At 37.4% G+C, this 16122-nt stretch overlaps 1 protein-coding gene across 3 annotated transcripts in view; it reads right to left on the bottom strand.

Annotated features, from left to right (window-relative positions):
- Positions 1-16122, bottom strand: part of ABCF1 (ATP binding cassette subfamily F member 1) — a 130890-nt gene that overhangs the window by 53846 nt on the left and 60922 nt on the right. For all 3 annotated transcript variants that reach the window (XM_085861197.1, XM_085861191.1, XM_085861201.1), the window contains 3 exons: positions 15914-16014; positions 15722-15807; positions 15266-15390 (listed from right to left, as the gene is read on the bottom strand). In XM_085861197.1, coding sequence (XP_085717323.1) covers positions 15266-15390; positions 15722-15807; positions 15914-16014 — 312 coding nt within the window. The remainder of the gene's footprint in view (positions 1-15265; positions 15391-15721; positions 15808-15913; positions 16015-16122) is intronic.

The raw sequence follows: 16122 nt of genomic DNA, 5'->3' as shown, positions 1-16122 counted from the left end.
AGTATGTTTTTGAATATCTATAAGAATATTTTTTGGTTCATCACCCTGTTCTTTCATAAAACGAGCAATTTCGGAAGATATTTGAGAAATCTCATATGCTCCGGGTGAGACTGTTATCGTTTTGTATCCACTTCCGGGATTATAACTGAACTTGTCATTTTTCTCAGTTATATTAAATAAGGTATTATAAGTTTCCATGGACAATAAAGATGCCTCATATTCTTTTGTTGGGTCAAGTTGTAGAGGGTATGGGAATGAAGATGTGTGGTCGCTTGTTGTGAAATTAAAACTCAGGATTGTGCTTCTCATCTTATTTAATACGAGATAAAATGTCTTTATATTGAGATTTCTTAATTATTTTCATGTTATTCAACTGGTCTAAAATGGCTTATGCGTCATTAAAACAATTGTTATTTCCAGCCTTCTTACTACCTAACAACAATAACAATCTATTAACTACTTGCGATTGGTCATTTGGAAGAAAACTAATACCTGAACCAAGGATACTTAAAGCCTGAATAATGTGTTTCTCCCTCTAATTTTTCCAACTTTTACCAGAAATACTAACCCTATAATTAAGAGTGTTCAGCAGATCAATATATACTCTATCATCATTATTTTTCATATCCAATGGTTTATCAATATACTTTGATTCATCCCTCACAGTTGAACCTTGTCTTCCATCTTTTGTGAGAAGAAACATTAATCTCGGAGTTAGTTTAATAGGGTGTTGAGCAGAACCCAAGAACTTTAATTCATCATTAAATATCAATACCTTTTCTTGAACAAGATGAAATATTGCTGGTTGTTCTGTTGGAATGAGTCCTGCTTTGGTTTTTGAATCCGCTGAATATTCATTGTTTTGAAGAGTATTCACAATATAATCAGGGGGTCGATTAATCTATTCCAGTTGTTGAAATAAACCTTCATCATCATATTCTAATTCTCCTATATGCTCTAATTCTTCCTCCATCATTTGACTGAAATCTTTTAACATTTGAAGTTTTTTAGGAGTATATTCTACTGTGGGAACTGTGGAAACATCTATAATTTTTTCTTGGGAAGTTTTTCAAAGCGGTTTAAAAAATTTCTCTTGTTTTCTTTCAAATGCTTCTTCGTCCGTTAGTTTCTGTCTGCGTTTCTTCTTTATGTCTTCCTGTTGTTTTACAACTTTTGAAACCAACTCTTGATGCTCTTTCTTTCGCATCCACTTATTTATTGGAAAATATCATTTAATATCTCATCTTGTTTCACAACAATATATTTATATTTTTCAGTCATGTGCTTCATGTAATCCCCAAATTCCTTTTTACTACATAATATAGAACAATTACCTCTCCAAAAATTGTTTATATCTATTGAATTTAACTTGAATAAAATCAAAGTATTAGCATTGTTTCTGATGGAACGACGAGGAAGTTGAACGTATGATTAACTAAGATAAATACAATTACAAGAAGAATGTCTCCCTCTTGTGTAGTAGCTGTCCATTACTGTTTGGTTTCTCTCATTAACACAATCATCAAAGATAACGAGGTTCTTTTTTGATTTATCCAAATCTTGGGGAGACGGTATATCATCCATATTATCACTAAGAATACAAGTTATTGGTTTTGATATCTTTTTACATCTCTGTGTATCACAAAATAGTTGTATTATATCTTCAATGTTATAATCATTTAGGTTTTTTTGAAGTTTAAATAAACCGATTATATCTTCTTTTTGGAGACCAGCATTAAAACCTTATGAGAGTGGTTGATACTCTGGTTGAAAACTCGACTTTGTGAAAATTATTAAATTATCATAATCTAAAAAGTTGGGAGTCAGGAGCATTTTCAAAAGTAAGCAGGTTTTTCCACATCCGCTTGAACCAACTATGAGACATCTTAATGAATTTGGGAGATTTTTATGGTTGTTAAATTTTATCTTATTTTCCCAAATGGGTAAAAAATAATTCATTTATATATTTGGAAAACAAGTTATTTAATTTATTGTTGGCTTTTTTAGAAACTCTATATTTGATCCTAAGTTCAGGTTTAATTTCAAGATAATCCATTATTTTATTTATGCAATATCTTGTGTTGATATTTCCCTGAAAATCACATCCATGAATAATCTATAACAACAATCCTTTGAACATTTCTCTAATATGTTCAGTTTCTTCCCTTGTAAGGAAAGGTGTGTTATCACCCTCATACTTTACATTCATTTCTCTAATCAATCTTGTAAAGTAATTCATTTTTGGTGTAAATCTAAAATAATTATTTTCCTTTTTTTATCATTCATTGGAAGATAATCACAGAGTCAAAAGCCTGTAAACAATGTATATTCTGTGTTTAATCCCCGTCTTTCACACGCAGGACAATTCTCAAATTTGTCATATGGAGAATCAGGGAAGTCGAGCATATTTATAAAGTAAAACTTTACTTCAACTAAAATTCATCTTCGGAATCATCTATACTTTCATAATCTTCAAAATCTTCAGTTGAATATTGACTCATATTACCATCGATATCTATATACTTTTTTTCATTATCAGATTCAACTACAACATTTTTTATATTAAAGGTAAATTTAAAATGATCCTTAACTACTATTGAACGAAATGTCATTCACCTGATATATTAACAACCTTTATTTCATCAGGATTTACATCTTTAGGGTTGTTGAAAAAAATACAAATTTCTCCTTGCATATTACAGATGGTCTTATCTTTTCTTTCTAAAGCTTCATCCATAAGGTTTTTATTTTTTGATACTTTTTCTTGTTTCATTGCTTTTTCTAGTTTTGAATATATTACCAGAAGGAGAGTAGAAACTTTTGTTGGAGATTCTTTAATTGATGTTCTTCCAGGTATACTAAAAGCTCTTCCACTGAAGGAAATTGAAGAACTCAGCTTATCCACCATAATTGTTTTTATCCAATAGTTGTTATATTTATCTTTGTTAAATTTTACATCCTTGACATATTTCTCAGTATCTTTTACAAATGAAAAGATTGATTGAAACATTTCTTTTGTGTCTTGAAACATTGTATTTATTAAGTGAAAAAAGTTGGAGGATAAAATGGTTTTAAGCACAGATTCACCTATAAATTAAACGAAATTTTCATCAAGAAAATTTTATTATATAAATATGGTGAATACAACATACTGCGATGTTTGTAATCACGAATATAAACATTATAAAAAACACCTTCGAACCAACAAACACACATTTAATCTATTTCATCAAATATCTCCTCTTGAGATGGAAAGAAAACATTGTGATATCTGCTCAAAGGATGTTTTGAAGAGTAGTTATAATAGACATCTTCAATCACAAAAACACATGAAAAATGAGTTTAAAGTCAAGGGAGACTATTATATTGAAAACACTGATGGGGCATTTAAAGGGCATATAAAAATAAGGATTTTTCAATTTGGAGAACCCGGTCCATCATCAATAGCTGAATCAATTGAAATAGTGAAACCTGATGTTGAAAAAGTTATTAAAAAAGACATTAAAAGAAATGAAAACTTTAAAGTTTTATATGGGAGTGAAAATGGATATGAAAAGACAAGATGAAGAACAAACTCCTTATATGAGAACAAATCTTCATTTTATAACATCATTTCAAGATTTTTTGAAGTGGGGTTTATGAAGAACTATCAAGACAAGAGGAGGATGTTGATAATACAGTGGTAGGAAGTGGATTTAACATTAAAAAAAATCATCTTTTTAGATATCCACATTCTAAAATCAAACCCTCTTAAAGCTTCTTCTTATATTGAATAACCCAAAGAAATAAAACTAAAGAAGGCAGTTGTTAATCTTAAGAACAATGATAATAAATGTTTTCTCTGGTCTGTTCTTGCTCACTTACATCCACCAAATTGTAATTCAGAAAGAGTAAAACAATATATGAAATATGAGAATACCTTGGACATTAAAGATTTTAAATTCCCAATGCCACCAACAGATATTCCTAAATTTGAGAAAAAGAATAATCTTTCTATTAATGTATATGGACTAACAGATACAAACACAGTTCAAATATTAAAAATTTCAAACAACTATAAAACTGCAGAAACACACATTGATCTTTTATATTTTAGTGTTGGAAAGAAATCACATTATACTTACATCAATAATTTATTAAGATTAATCTCTTCTAAGGTATTCAGAACAGAAAACACAATATATCCTTGTAAGCGATGTCTTAATTCATTTCATGCAAAAGAACGATTAGAATAACATTCAAAATATTGTAGTAATCAAAAAATCAGCTGTAATTAGAATGCCTAAAGCTGGTGAAAAGATTTCTTTTGAAGATTATAATAAATATATCATGCACCCATTTGTGATATACGCTGATTTTGAATGTATCCTTAAAAAGATAAATACTGCTTCTCCTAATCCAAAAGAATCATATACAAATAAATATCAAAAACATATTCCTTGTGGTTTCTGTTATTATATGAAATCATCTGTTGGAGAAAAGTATAATAAACTTGAACATTATAGTGGGAAAAAGCTTCACAAGAGTTTGTAAAACGATTAGAAAAGGATTGTATAAGACTAACTAAATTAATGAAAGAAAAAAATGAACCGATGAAATTAACCAAAGAAGAAAAATTAGAATTTAGAGAGAACAGTACCTGTCATATTTGTGATGAGAAAATTGAAGAGTCTAAAGTTAGGGATCATTGTCATCTTACTGGTAAATATAGAGGTCCCGCTCATTCCTGTTGTAATCTTAATTATAAATTTCCTTCTTTTATTCCAGTCTTTCTTCACAACAGCACCAACTATGATACACATCTATTTATAAATGAACTTTCAAAAACACCAGGGAATATTTCTGCCATAACAAACACAAGTCAAAAGTATATTTCATTTACAGAAATGATATTCACAAAACCTTTAACTCGTATTCGGTTTCTAGATTCTTACAACTTTATGGGAACACCACTAGCCGGCCAAGCATCAAATCTAAGCTCCACGGGCTCTTTTCCAATTCTTAATTCATTCTTTCCAAAAGAGGAAATTCTAACTAAAGAGAAAATTCACATTAAAGAGAGAATTCAAAGTAAAGAGGAAATTCTAATTAATGAGCAAATTAATGAAAAAATTCTAACTGAAGATGAGATTCTAATTATATGCTTATAAGTATGGTGATCAGATTGAAAAAAGGTTAAAGGGAATAAAGAAATATGTAATAAAGAAATGAATAACTTTTAGAAATTATTGGAATTGTTTGATGAATAAGAAAGAAGAATATAGGAAAATGAATACAATAAGAAGTTATAAACATAAGATATATAGTGAAGAAGTAAATAAAAAGGCATTAGGAGCCTTTGATGATAAGAGATTTATTTTAGATAATGGAATAGATTGTGTTCCACATGGATATTGTATGATAGAGTGTATAGAATAGATTGTGTTTTAATGATGGGAAGATGGGTTGGGGTTTTTAAGGGCGACCGCCGTGTTTTTTCACAATATATAAATGGTCAAACCAAGTATTAATCAAACTAAAGAGTGGAGAAAATCTCAGTCTTGGTATATAAATGGAAAACGTAATGAATGTGAAAAATATCAAATAAGTCTTTTTGAAAAAATAACTAAAACAAAGGTAAATAAAACAAATAAGCGAATCAATTAAAAAAAACTAGTAAGTTTGAGGATGTAAAGAAAAAAATAAATATCCTTGAATGGACTGAAAACTTTGATGGTTATCAATTGAACAATGGAAAAACAATTTACTATAATCTCAAAATGATATGTGGCTCAGGAGGTGGTCAAACAAGAGCATTAAGAGAAGTTTATCATTTCGTAATGGCACAAAAGGGGTATCTTAGAAAATATAAAGATTCAAATGTTTTATTTTTAAATATTTCAGATGGGGATTATTGTGCAAAGAAAATTAAACTATTGAAGGAATTTGAGAATGAACAAATCTTTATAGGTTCAATGAGTGAGCGAAACAATATGCTTTGGTTATTTGAAAAAGAGAGTGCCCCGAGGCTTACATGTTTCAGATATTTCTTTAGAATCACCTTTAACAAATCACATTACTACTTTACTACTTGAACAAATCTTTATCTTATTACATTGGTTATTTGAAAAGAGTGCGCCAAGGTTAAAAGGGGAGACAAATAAATATGCCTTGGGATAAAAAGGGGGTTTATTTTTAGGGGAAAAAATATGAATCGCTGAAAATCCCCCATTCACTTACATGGGGAAAAGTGAGCCAGAATCAGTATATTCAGCCTACTCACCCTAACCATTACACCAACACCAGGCATACATTCCAGGCACCCACCCAAAGGTACCACCTCAGTTTAACCCAAGGAGACCACCGTCTGGTGGACAACACCTCACCACCACCCTGACATACACAGCCACAATCTGACCTGGGAAGGTTACCCCGTGGTTTTCCTCTCATCATCAAAGAGTGGGGGTCCTGAACTGATGGCTTTGCCACAATCCCATCATTCAGTGAGCTGCCCTGTGAAGGGAAGCTGCACAGGAGGTACTCCCATGGAGTGGGTTTTCAGATGTCTTTGCGTTTTTCTTGTGTTTTGTGGCGTGAAGGGTTTTACGGCGGCTGGAGTGCAAATCCTGCCACCAAACTCCTAAATAAAAAAACAAGAGCATGTTCGGTCGGAAAAGTTGTGAACAGATACCATGGGGTTTTTTTTTTTTTTTTTAAAGGAGAGAAAGGACATCTGCTCTTCAGGAATATGGATGGCTCTCATTAAAGACAGATGCACATTAAATGTGCAGACCTACTGGAAACTGTCTTTTCTTTCATTGCCTTTAGTGGCCAAAAATAAATGGCTTTGTAACTATTGCCGCAACACATAAATCTGACCAAGTACCAGGGCTGAGAAGACAATTAAGAGAACATCAAACAGGAAGAATCCCTCAATCGAGAAATGAGTAAAGCTTTGTGAAAAAGGTTCCAGGAGCACTCAATATCTGTTTTCCACAAGTTATGGTATTTGATGATCAACTTTCTGTATGAGGCGATAACTTTTTTTTTTACCTCCGTAACCTATGATGGGCAGAGTTATGTTTTCACCCCTGACTGACTGTGAGCAGGATATCTTAAAAAGTTGTGGACGAGTTATAACAAAACTAGGAGGAGGAGTTGGTTCGGTGACAAGAACAAGCAGATTCGATTTTGGTTCAGGTCTAGATCCAGCTCTGGCCTATCAGAGGGATACAAAACGTAAACAGTTCACCCTGGCGAAGTTATGTGCTCTATTGAGTGCCCGTTCTAATTTTCTGATTGAATTGTGAGCTAAAAGTGAGACAAACTTATCAGGGCAGCCGTATTTAGACAGGAGACGCCAGAGGGATGAGAGGCTGATTGAGTCAAATGCCTTTGAAAAGTCGATGAAGGTGATGAAAAGCGGCATGCTCTGCTAAGCCACCTTCTCCTGGAGCTGATGAGTGACAAATCATGTCTACCATGCTAGGAGCCACCCAGAATCCACATTGTGACTCCAAGAGAATGTCATTTGGTTCTGATTGAAGGCTCTTCAGCATGATTTTATTGAGGATTTTGCTTGCAATAGTAAGCAAACATATACCCGTGATAGTTACCACACTGTTGACTATTACCCTTCCTTTTATAAATTATCACAATTAGTGCATCTTTCAAATCCTGTGGCAACTCTTGGTAGTACCAGAAATGACAAAAGAGCTCCAGTTCCAGAGGAAGAAGGTCATCACCACCATATTTTTATACACTTCAGCTGCGATTCCATTGAGACTCACAGCTTTGGTGTCGGCCAGGGAAGTGACTGCCAGTCTTACTTCATTCAGAGTTGGCAAGGCATCTAGCTCAGTGCTGATTGGGCATTGCCTACTAGGCTCCACAGCTGCATCGGCAGCGGAGGGACGATTAAGCAGAGTAGAGTAGTGCACCATCCAGAAACGGAGGATATCTGGCTTGGTTGACAATGGGAGAGCTTGCACATTGCTGGGGTCCAAACAGTTTTCAGTGCCTGGAAGCTTCCTGATGAGCAAGAGCTTGACTCTCACCTGCTTTCATGTCTCGCCAGCTGTCTTCCATGTGTCGAACCACTTTGCAGATTTGCTTTGGTCAATACATGGTGGCGAACTGCCTCGCTTGACGTTGGCTTATTGAGGCACCCTGGAGTTAAACGTGACTGAATTTCAGGGTCATTATCATTAAATCAATGGTGCTCAGAGATGTTTCAGCAGTTGAGCTTGGCTGCACTGGTTTTGAGCAGAATATCTCTGTAATTGGCAATCATTTTGTTACTACCTGAGACTGATCTGTAAACTTAGTGTTGTCTTTTCAAATGGATGTAAGGATCATAATTTACAGCATTGAAAATGAACATGAATAAAAATGGTGTGAAACACAGTACAAGGAGGTAAGCAGGATTTTTTTTTTGGTTTACATGAATTTTGTACCATGTGATCCTCATGCAAAGTTTGTGCTAAGTTTTCAAACTCGCTGGTTTATTACCGCAACATGTGCATGAGCGACTCCGACAATAGCTGCTATAATATGAGATGGGGTACAATTCCACTATCACCTTTTGAAGTCACAGCATTTGAATTTGGTCCATCACCACACCTTCCACAAATACTGGAAAGAACATTTTAAAAATTAGTTTTCAAATCTGATTTACCAAGTTCACCACAAACTGGACATAACGACATGTCAAACTTCTGTCCCACTTCTGCCCAAATGGTTGAGCTCAGATCACCCTGAATACCAGGACATGTCAATGACCTCCAATTTTCGTAATAGCAAAAAACAGTGCAAAGGTTATGCTTTACAATAGCAAAAACAAGTTTTGGTAGTATTAGTTATTTTTTCGGGGGGGGGGGGGGGTGGCATAGGACTTTAACATTCTGACTCAACCTGGCTGAAGGGAACGCGACATGTGTGGAATGAATCAACGAAGCTGAATGATGCCCTGCAGCAATAGTTGGAATTACTACTTGGCCAGATTGGTTCAAACCTGCAAATGGCATGCATCTTCTTTCCACATCCTGTCAGTGTTTGAAAAACTGTGCTTATTGATCTATTTGGCCATTTTCTGGGAATTTGCAGATAATGTAATGACAAGCGGTGAAAACCATAATGCCATAGAATAAGGATTCGATGAATAGTCCAAGAGCATTAGGGTTTAACCTGGACATTTTTGGTAAAGGCCCGGTCACACCTTGACGTTTTAGCCAGCGATGGCAACGTATTAAAATGTATGTAAAACGCTGGCTTACGTTGAACTTTTGATGGTTTTTTTTAAGATTCGGACGTATTCATAGCGACTTGGTCTTATGTATAACGCATTGGTAACTACACAGAACGTTTCGTTGTGTTATAGATAACTTATACCAACGAATGCTGAACCTGTTGTCGGCCTACACAACCGATGCCCAACGATAGTCTAACTCAGGCATAGCGCGTTGCACGCATCGCCGACGATGTCGTGACGTAGCCTATTAAAAGGCTGACTCACAACGATTCGAATCATAACTGCCGTAGAAATGGAAGGGTCAAAATCGCGGTCACACCTTGGCGATCTTGCCAGCGTATGCCGACGTAACAAAAAGTGTGTCTAAAACGTTGGGGCACGTCAAATACGGTATGGGTAAGTTTGGTATGCGCGAGTAGAACGCTAAATACGCTATCATAAGTCGTAGTAAGTAGAGTACGTCAAGAAATTTTGAACATGTTCAAAATTTTACGACGTCCTCGGCGTATGACACACGTTCGCATGCGATGGGGATAAGTTTTACACACGATATGTGGACGCTTACACACGTCCACAAAGGCTACTTATAAGCTACTCATAAGTCGAAACACGTCGCGGTAATGTCTTTTTTACGCGAAACTTATTTCTAACTTGTGTTTGACGTGCTTTGAACCAATTCTTTACGTAGTCCCAACACACATCGACGTATGTAGACGTATTCCAATGACGTCTTCCGGTCGACAAAAAAAAAATAATGAATGTGTTTCTCGCTTACAACTGCCATATAAAGACGTGTTCCCAGCGGTTTTGGGAATTGGTATATAAAAATGCTGCTCATAAAAGGGAACCCAACAGTGTTTTCGAGTTCCTTTTTGAGTCGATGTCCATGTCAGCAGTAACAGTATCAGTATCAGTATTGGTATTAGTATTAGTATTAGTAGTAGTTTATTCATGTTGGCAGTAGTAGGTGGGTGTGAGGGGGAGGGTGTGGGTTATGATGGATCCTCCTTGCGTCCGCGTGTCCACGGGTAGGTTCATAGGCTGCCACTCAACGATTTAAATGGCTGCATCTCCACTATTGAAACCAGACGCTTGCGCTCAACAATTTGAATTTTTTTTACACTCAACGACTTTTAAACGGTACCACTCAGCTAGTTTCATTGTTTACAATGAACGATTTAAATTGCTGTCACTCGCCTTTGTTTTTTGACGCTGAGGTTTGGAAATTTTAATCGTTTCTATTGAACGTGTTAAATCGCTCAAACCCCACGATTGAAAGTAGACGCTTGCGCTCAACAATTGGATTTTTTTTACACTCAACGACTTTTAAACGGTACCACTCAGCTAGTTTCATTGTTTACAATGAACGATTTAAATTGCTGTCACTCGCCTTTGTTTTTTTTTTTTGTTTTTTTTGACGCTGGGGTTTGGAAATTTGAAGCGTTTCTTCTGAACGTGTTAAAACGCTCAAACTCGACTATTTTAAATAGACGCTGCCGATGGACAATTGGAATCATAGCCAAGCTAGACATCGAAGTGTGAACATCCTCGTCATGCCGAAGAAAACTTTGAAGAATGCTGCAAATAAGTGTCCTGGCCGTGGCCGTGGACGCTGACGCAAGGACGATCCATTATACCGACGTCTTTCAGCCTATGAGTAACTTAAAAGTAACGTCTGTCGACGTGTGACAACGATCGCGTAACGTGCCAACAACACGTTAATCATAGGTTAGAAATAAGTTTCGGGTATGCTAAACATTACCTTGGCGTGTCTCAACTTATGATTAACTTACAAGTAGCATGTGTTGACGTCTGTCAACGATCGCAGACCGTGCCTACAACTTGTGGCCAGCGTAGCGGAATGTGTGAGTCATACGCCGGCATACGTCGTGAAATTTCAAGCATGAAAAAATTTGAGGACAACCGAAAAGTACAACGTTTAAAGCCAACGTACAACGACATATGGCAACGTACTACGACGTATGCCAGCGTGCTCTCAATGTTATCAAAACTTACCCATAACGTATTCAACGTGTGCCAGCGTTTTAGAAAAAAAATTCAAAAATCGGCATACGTTGGCTAAAACGTCAAGGTGTGACCGGGCCTTAACAAGCTGATTTTTTCAGGAAAGGTCCAGGAATGTGTGTGAAATAACATACTAAAAGTCCTCATGAATCCTCCTTGAGCGTTTTCCGCAATCCAAAATGGCGCCAAAGATGGTTGCAATTTCCTGTTTTTCTCATGACCCTGTGACTAAGTTACCTCAATATGCACTTTAAATCTCTAAATATATTATGTCTTGAGAAATAAGGAACTCATTCAGATACTTTGAAGTACAAAGGAAACAATAAAACCGCTGAAGTTCTTTCTGAAATTCAAATGGTGCTCAAAATGTCCGCCACTTATCAACACACTGCTGTTTTAGCCTGTTTCAAGAGGCAAAGACATTCAAAACAAGATCATGCTAGAGATTCAAACCTCAAAAGTTTCAGATGAATCTTTACCTTACGCATGCACACACCTAGTTGCATCAGTCATTGTCTTCATCGTCGGATGCTGTATCTTCAATGTTGATGTCCTCTGAAGTTGGGGTAATATCATCGTCGGCATCTATAAGAGTTGGTGCTGTATTGTTGCAATTGAGACCACTGCATTTACTGCATATTGAGGTACAAAAGAGCCCAAGTTTCTTGCAGCTACATGTCATGCTTCTGCAACCATCTGGTTTACACCCACATGCCACCATGTTCAGCAAAGTGTCGGGTGCAACAGCAATGTCTGTTTCTACCGGGGTAAGAGTCCCGTCCTGAAATCGCCAGCCCCATTCTGTTGGAGATAAGGAGTTACCCATCCATTCCTGGACGGTAAGATAGGCGCGATATGAATGTTGCTTTGCTGAAGCACTAGTTGGAGGTAGACTTTCTAGCTGAAAGGATGAACTCAGGGAACTGCGACCGATTGCCCGTTTGTATGCGATGTGACGGTAGTCATCAAGAGATTCAAAACTGCTGGCTCCATAAAGCTTAAGAATGAAGCCTTCCCCAGCTTTTTCCACCTCGTCATGGGTGCTTCCACTGTTTGTGAAGGTATCCAGCAAGTCGTAGTCCCGCTTCTTGTGCACCATGTTGAAAGCTTTACGCTTGCCCTGACGATAGATCGCAGAGACCGTGTCACATCCCGTCACAGCATGAAGAAACATCAAGTGATTTCTTGTGTCCCCTATGGCATGCTGAATCTCATGAATGTTGAAGACCGTGACAGGATTACTGCGGCATAGCATGTACACATCTGTGGAAGAGGTTGCCCGAGCAACTAGCATTACCAGTAAGTCTGTGTCCGTACCAACGACAGCAACTGGCACATGTTCTGACTCTGCCAGTGCTAGTGCTGTGGAGACAATCAGGGTGTCGGCATCTGCTTCTGCCTGGACTTTTGGAAGAACTCAAGAGGTCTTATTGGTACTTGCGTGCTTCAGCATCTCTTAAGATGTATTCTAATGAGTTCCTCATACTTCAAAACATATATGTAGACATTTAAAGTGTGTTTTGGGGAAACCTGCTTGCAAAGTTATGAGAAAAACAGAAGAGGCGGCCATTTTGGACGCCATCTTGGATTGCGGAAAACGCTCAAGGAGGATTTATGAGGACTTTTAGTATGTTATTCTAGACATATTCCTGGACCTGTCCTGAAAAAATCAGCTTGTTACCAAAAATGTCCAGGTTAGGGCCTATTTTGACCTAATGCTCTTGGACTAGAAACAATAGTGGAAAATTGTCCCGAGTCTACCAAGGGATGAAACAACAAGCCACGTCGGCTTTCAAACGAGTGGGAAAAGGCGACGTCAAGCTGTGCAGAGCACCATGGAAAGAAACACGAAAGTGAGCAGGAGAGGGTCTAGTGCAGATCACGACCGGCATCATGTAAGATTTGGCAATCCCCAAAAGCAGCAAAAAAAAAAATATCATGCCACTGCAAAACTTACCTTTTTATCATTAATTAAATGGTCAGTGATGTCATAAACTTCAATCACTTTTATCATTTTTGTCATTAATAAAACTTAAAATCACTGTCAGTGATGTCATTACCCTATGCACACGAAGTGAATGGCGGGGTAAAGCAATCGGTTCATGTCAGTCTGTCTGATCAGTTTATGATCGAGGAACAACCGATTTAAATTGAATGTTACATTTTGAACATGAATCAGAACATGAACAGGAAGACAAGTTTGCCGTTTAACAGTACTTTGGCTTTGAATTTCTCCCGACTGCATATGCGCGCAGAGAGGCGTGAGACGTGCAACTTGTAAGATAAGGTGATGCCATCGACACTGGGTAAAACTGCGGTAAAACCCGGAATGAACTTATTTATTTGCATTTAAACCCCTTTAAACCTTTATTTAAATTGAATCATATACTTGAACATTGGAGAACTCAAATCGCCTTCATAATACTTCCACAAACCATGCAATATATAAATATGAGAAGGCATGGCATGTGAGAGGGTACAGTATCGGTGTGAAGAGCCCACCTGACCTAGACGGCTATGAATGATGCTGATTAACGCTGTGTTCTATGGTGATCACTAAAGACTTCAACTCCTAAACTACAACGAAATGGAGTCTTATTACAGTGTATAAGGGTGCTCCAGTCGAGCAAAACTTCCGGATTTTTTTTGACGATCTTTAAAAATCATCATTTTATTGAAATTCAAGTCTAGACTTTAACACTGCGCTGCAGGGTAACATGTTCTATGAACTCTCGAGTTTAAATTAGTTTTGCAAATTGATGACACGGAGAACTCTGCAACCAAATAAGATACTGTGTACCAATCAAAAGGGTCATTCATACCAAAATAATAGTATTTACACAAGTTGAAAATACACTACAGTAAACCCTCAAATATCATGGGTTTCGACCAATTGCAGGCAACCTATTGTGTTCAGATCGAGTTATCATGGTATTCCATTTCGGTTAATCGCGGTTTTTGAGCTGAGGTGAGTCACTGTTTGCATCCGCGTGTTCGATCACCTCCCATTACGAGCCATTTCTAGTTTCTCACGCACCATTAATTGCAGTAATTAGAAAACCATACGGGATTGAAGCTAAATTTATTAATGAATAGTCATCGAAAAGGAAATGACATCCAGAGATTCTGTAATACTAGATCTATACGATCGAGTATACACACAACAGTCAATAATGGCACCCGGACAGAAAAAGATGGACAAAGTTAGTTGCGCCAAAAGACTGAGAAAGGTTATGACATTGTGCAAAAAAGAATTGAGGTATTAGATAGGTTGGCAAGAAGTGAAAATGCAGCATTCTTGGGCTGCCATTAGAGGATCAATGAATCGACTGTGCGGTGAACACGAGTCAAATATCCGTGCAAGTATTCCAGCCAGCAAAGCGCAGAAGCGTCATTCTACTCCCGTGACCCTCTTATTGATCAAGGACCAAAAATAAAAAAATGCCTTTGAGTGGACCAGTGGACAAGGAAACCATTGTGGAAGCAGTTTATATGACTAGGGTTACAATCCTGGACGGGTCTCCACTCTGATACAGGAAGTCAGGGCAGGAATTTGGAACTTGGTTGATAGCTTGCCTACTCTTTACGAAGGAAACCCTGGGATTTTTAACGCCTACCGACTAATGCTGTCAGATGGGATGCCCAGTTCAACGTCAATCGAAGAGATTGCACACACACATCGATTCCTCACCTTGACTGGCGAAACACCATTATGACAGTTTATAGTGAGGCCGAGATTCAAACCCAGCCTAGACATCTTAGAGGCAAGTGTGCATAGCTCTCGGCCATCCTGCCAGCCCATGTATGCATGGAGAAACCAGATGATTGACAGAACAAGTGTGAATTGATTCACAAATACAGGATTGATGACACAACCGACCTATATGTGGAGCAAACTATAAACCAAGAAGTCAAACAAAAAGAAATAAAGTCCCCACTTGCAGTTGCACTTGCATCATGTAGGAACAATAGACTGTAACCTTATAATGCATTCAAAGAACTGTGTAGTACCTGTCTCAATGCATCACCACTTTGGGGTTGATCAAGGAGTTCACGCTCACGAGCCAGCAGAGCAGTACGGCGAGAATCTGCCCGCAGCACTACTTCAACGGCTGGTGTATTGTCTGCCTCCACCTCTGATAATTATTAACAAAGATACAAAGGATTGTGGCAAGGTGGAAATCAGCATTAAAAATAAAAATATCAACAATAGAACAATGACAAATAACAGTAAGGAATAATTAAACACATAAGCACAAACACACTTTTTGGTAGCAGTCACACAAAAACAGGAATAAACTTGCATTAAAAATGTTACTGTGTGTTCCAAACTATAAAGTGTTAAATTATGTTAAGAGAGGAGAGTTGGGGGGGGGGGTGGCAGGGGTGAGAGCAGGAGGGGTGGTGGAGGTACAAAGATATAAAGAGATAAAAGGGGGAAGGAGGAAGACAGTGGGGAAAACTGACCTTGCTCACAAAGTAGAACATCAATAGACTCTGGAATTGCCAGGGCCCGGCAAGCAATATGCTTCAATAAGGTTGTCTTTCCTTTGCTGAAACCAAACAGCATCCAGGTTCAGTCATTTAGTTACTTTCAATTAAATATATTTTGTCAATTTGGAAAGAGAGAAAAAAAACAAATGAGAATTTGAATGTTACCCATTTGGTCCGACAAGTCCATATCTGCGACCAGCAACCACGATGAGGTCGGCGTTGACAAAAAGGTCCTTCCCATGGGCAGAAATACTGAAATTCTCAACCTAAGTGTAAAGGAAAATAAGTTTGGTAAATGCTTGAAGGAAAGTAAATGGGTGTGTGGTGCGAGGGAGGAGTTGGGGGAGGAGGGGAAAGAAGATCACGAACGGGGG

The sequence above is a fragment of the Eptatretus burgeri genome, chromosome 2 (assembly GCF_056783735.1).
Source record: "Eptatretus burgeri isolate ZD-2024b chromosome 2, Ebu_testis_v1, whole genome shotgun sequence".
NCBI classification, from domain to species: domain Eukaryota; kingdom Metazoa; phylum Chordata; class Myxini; order Myxiniformes; family Myxinidae; genus Eptatretus; species Eptatretus burgeri.
This window is presented reverse-complemented; position numbering and strand designations above follow the sequence as displayed.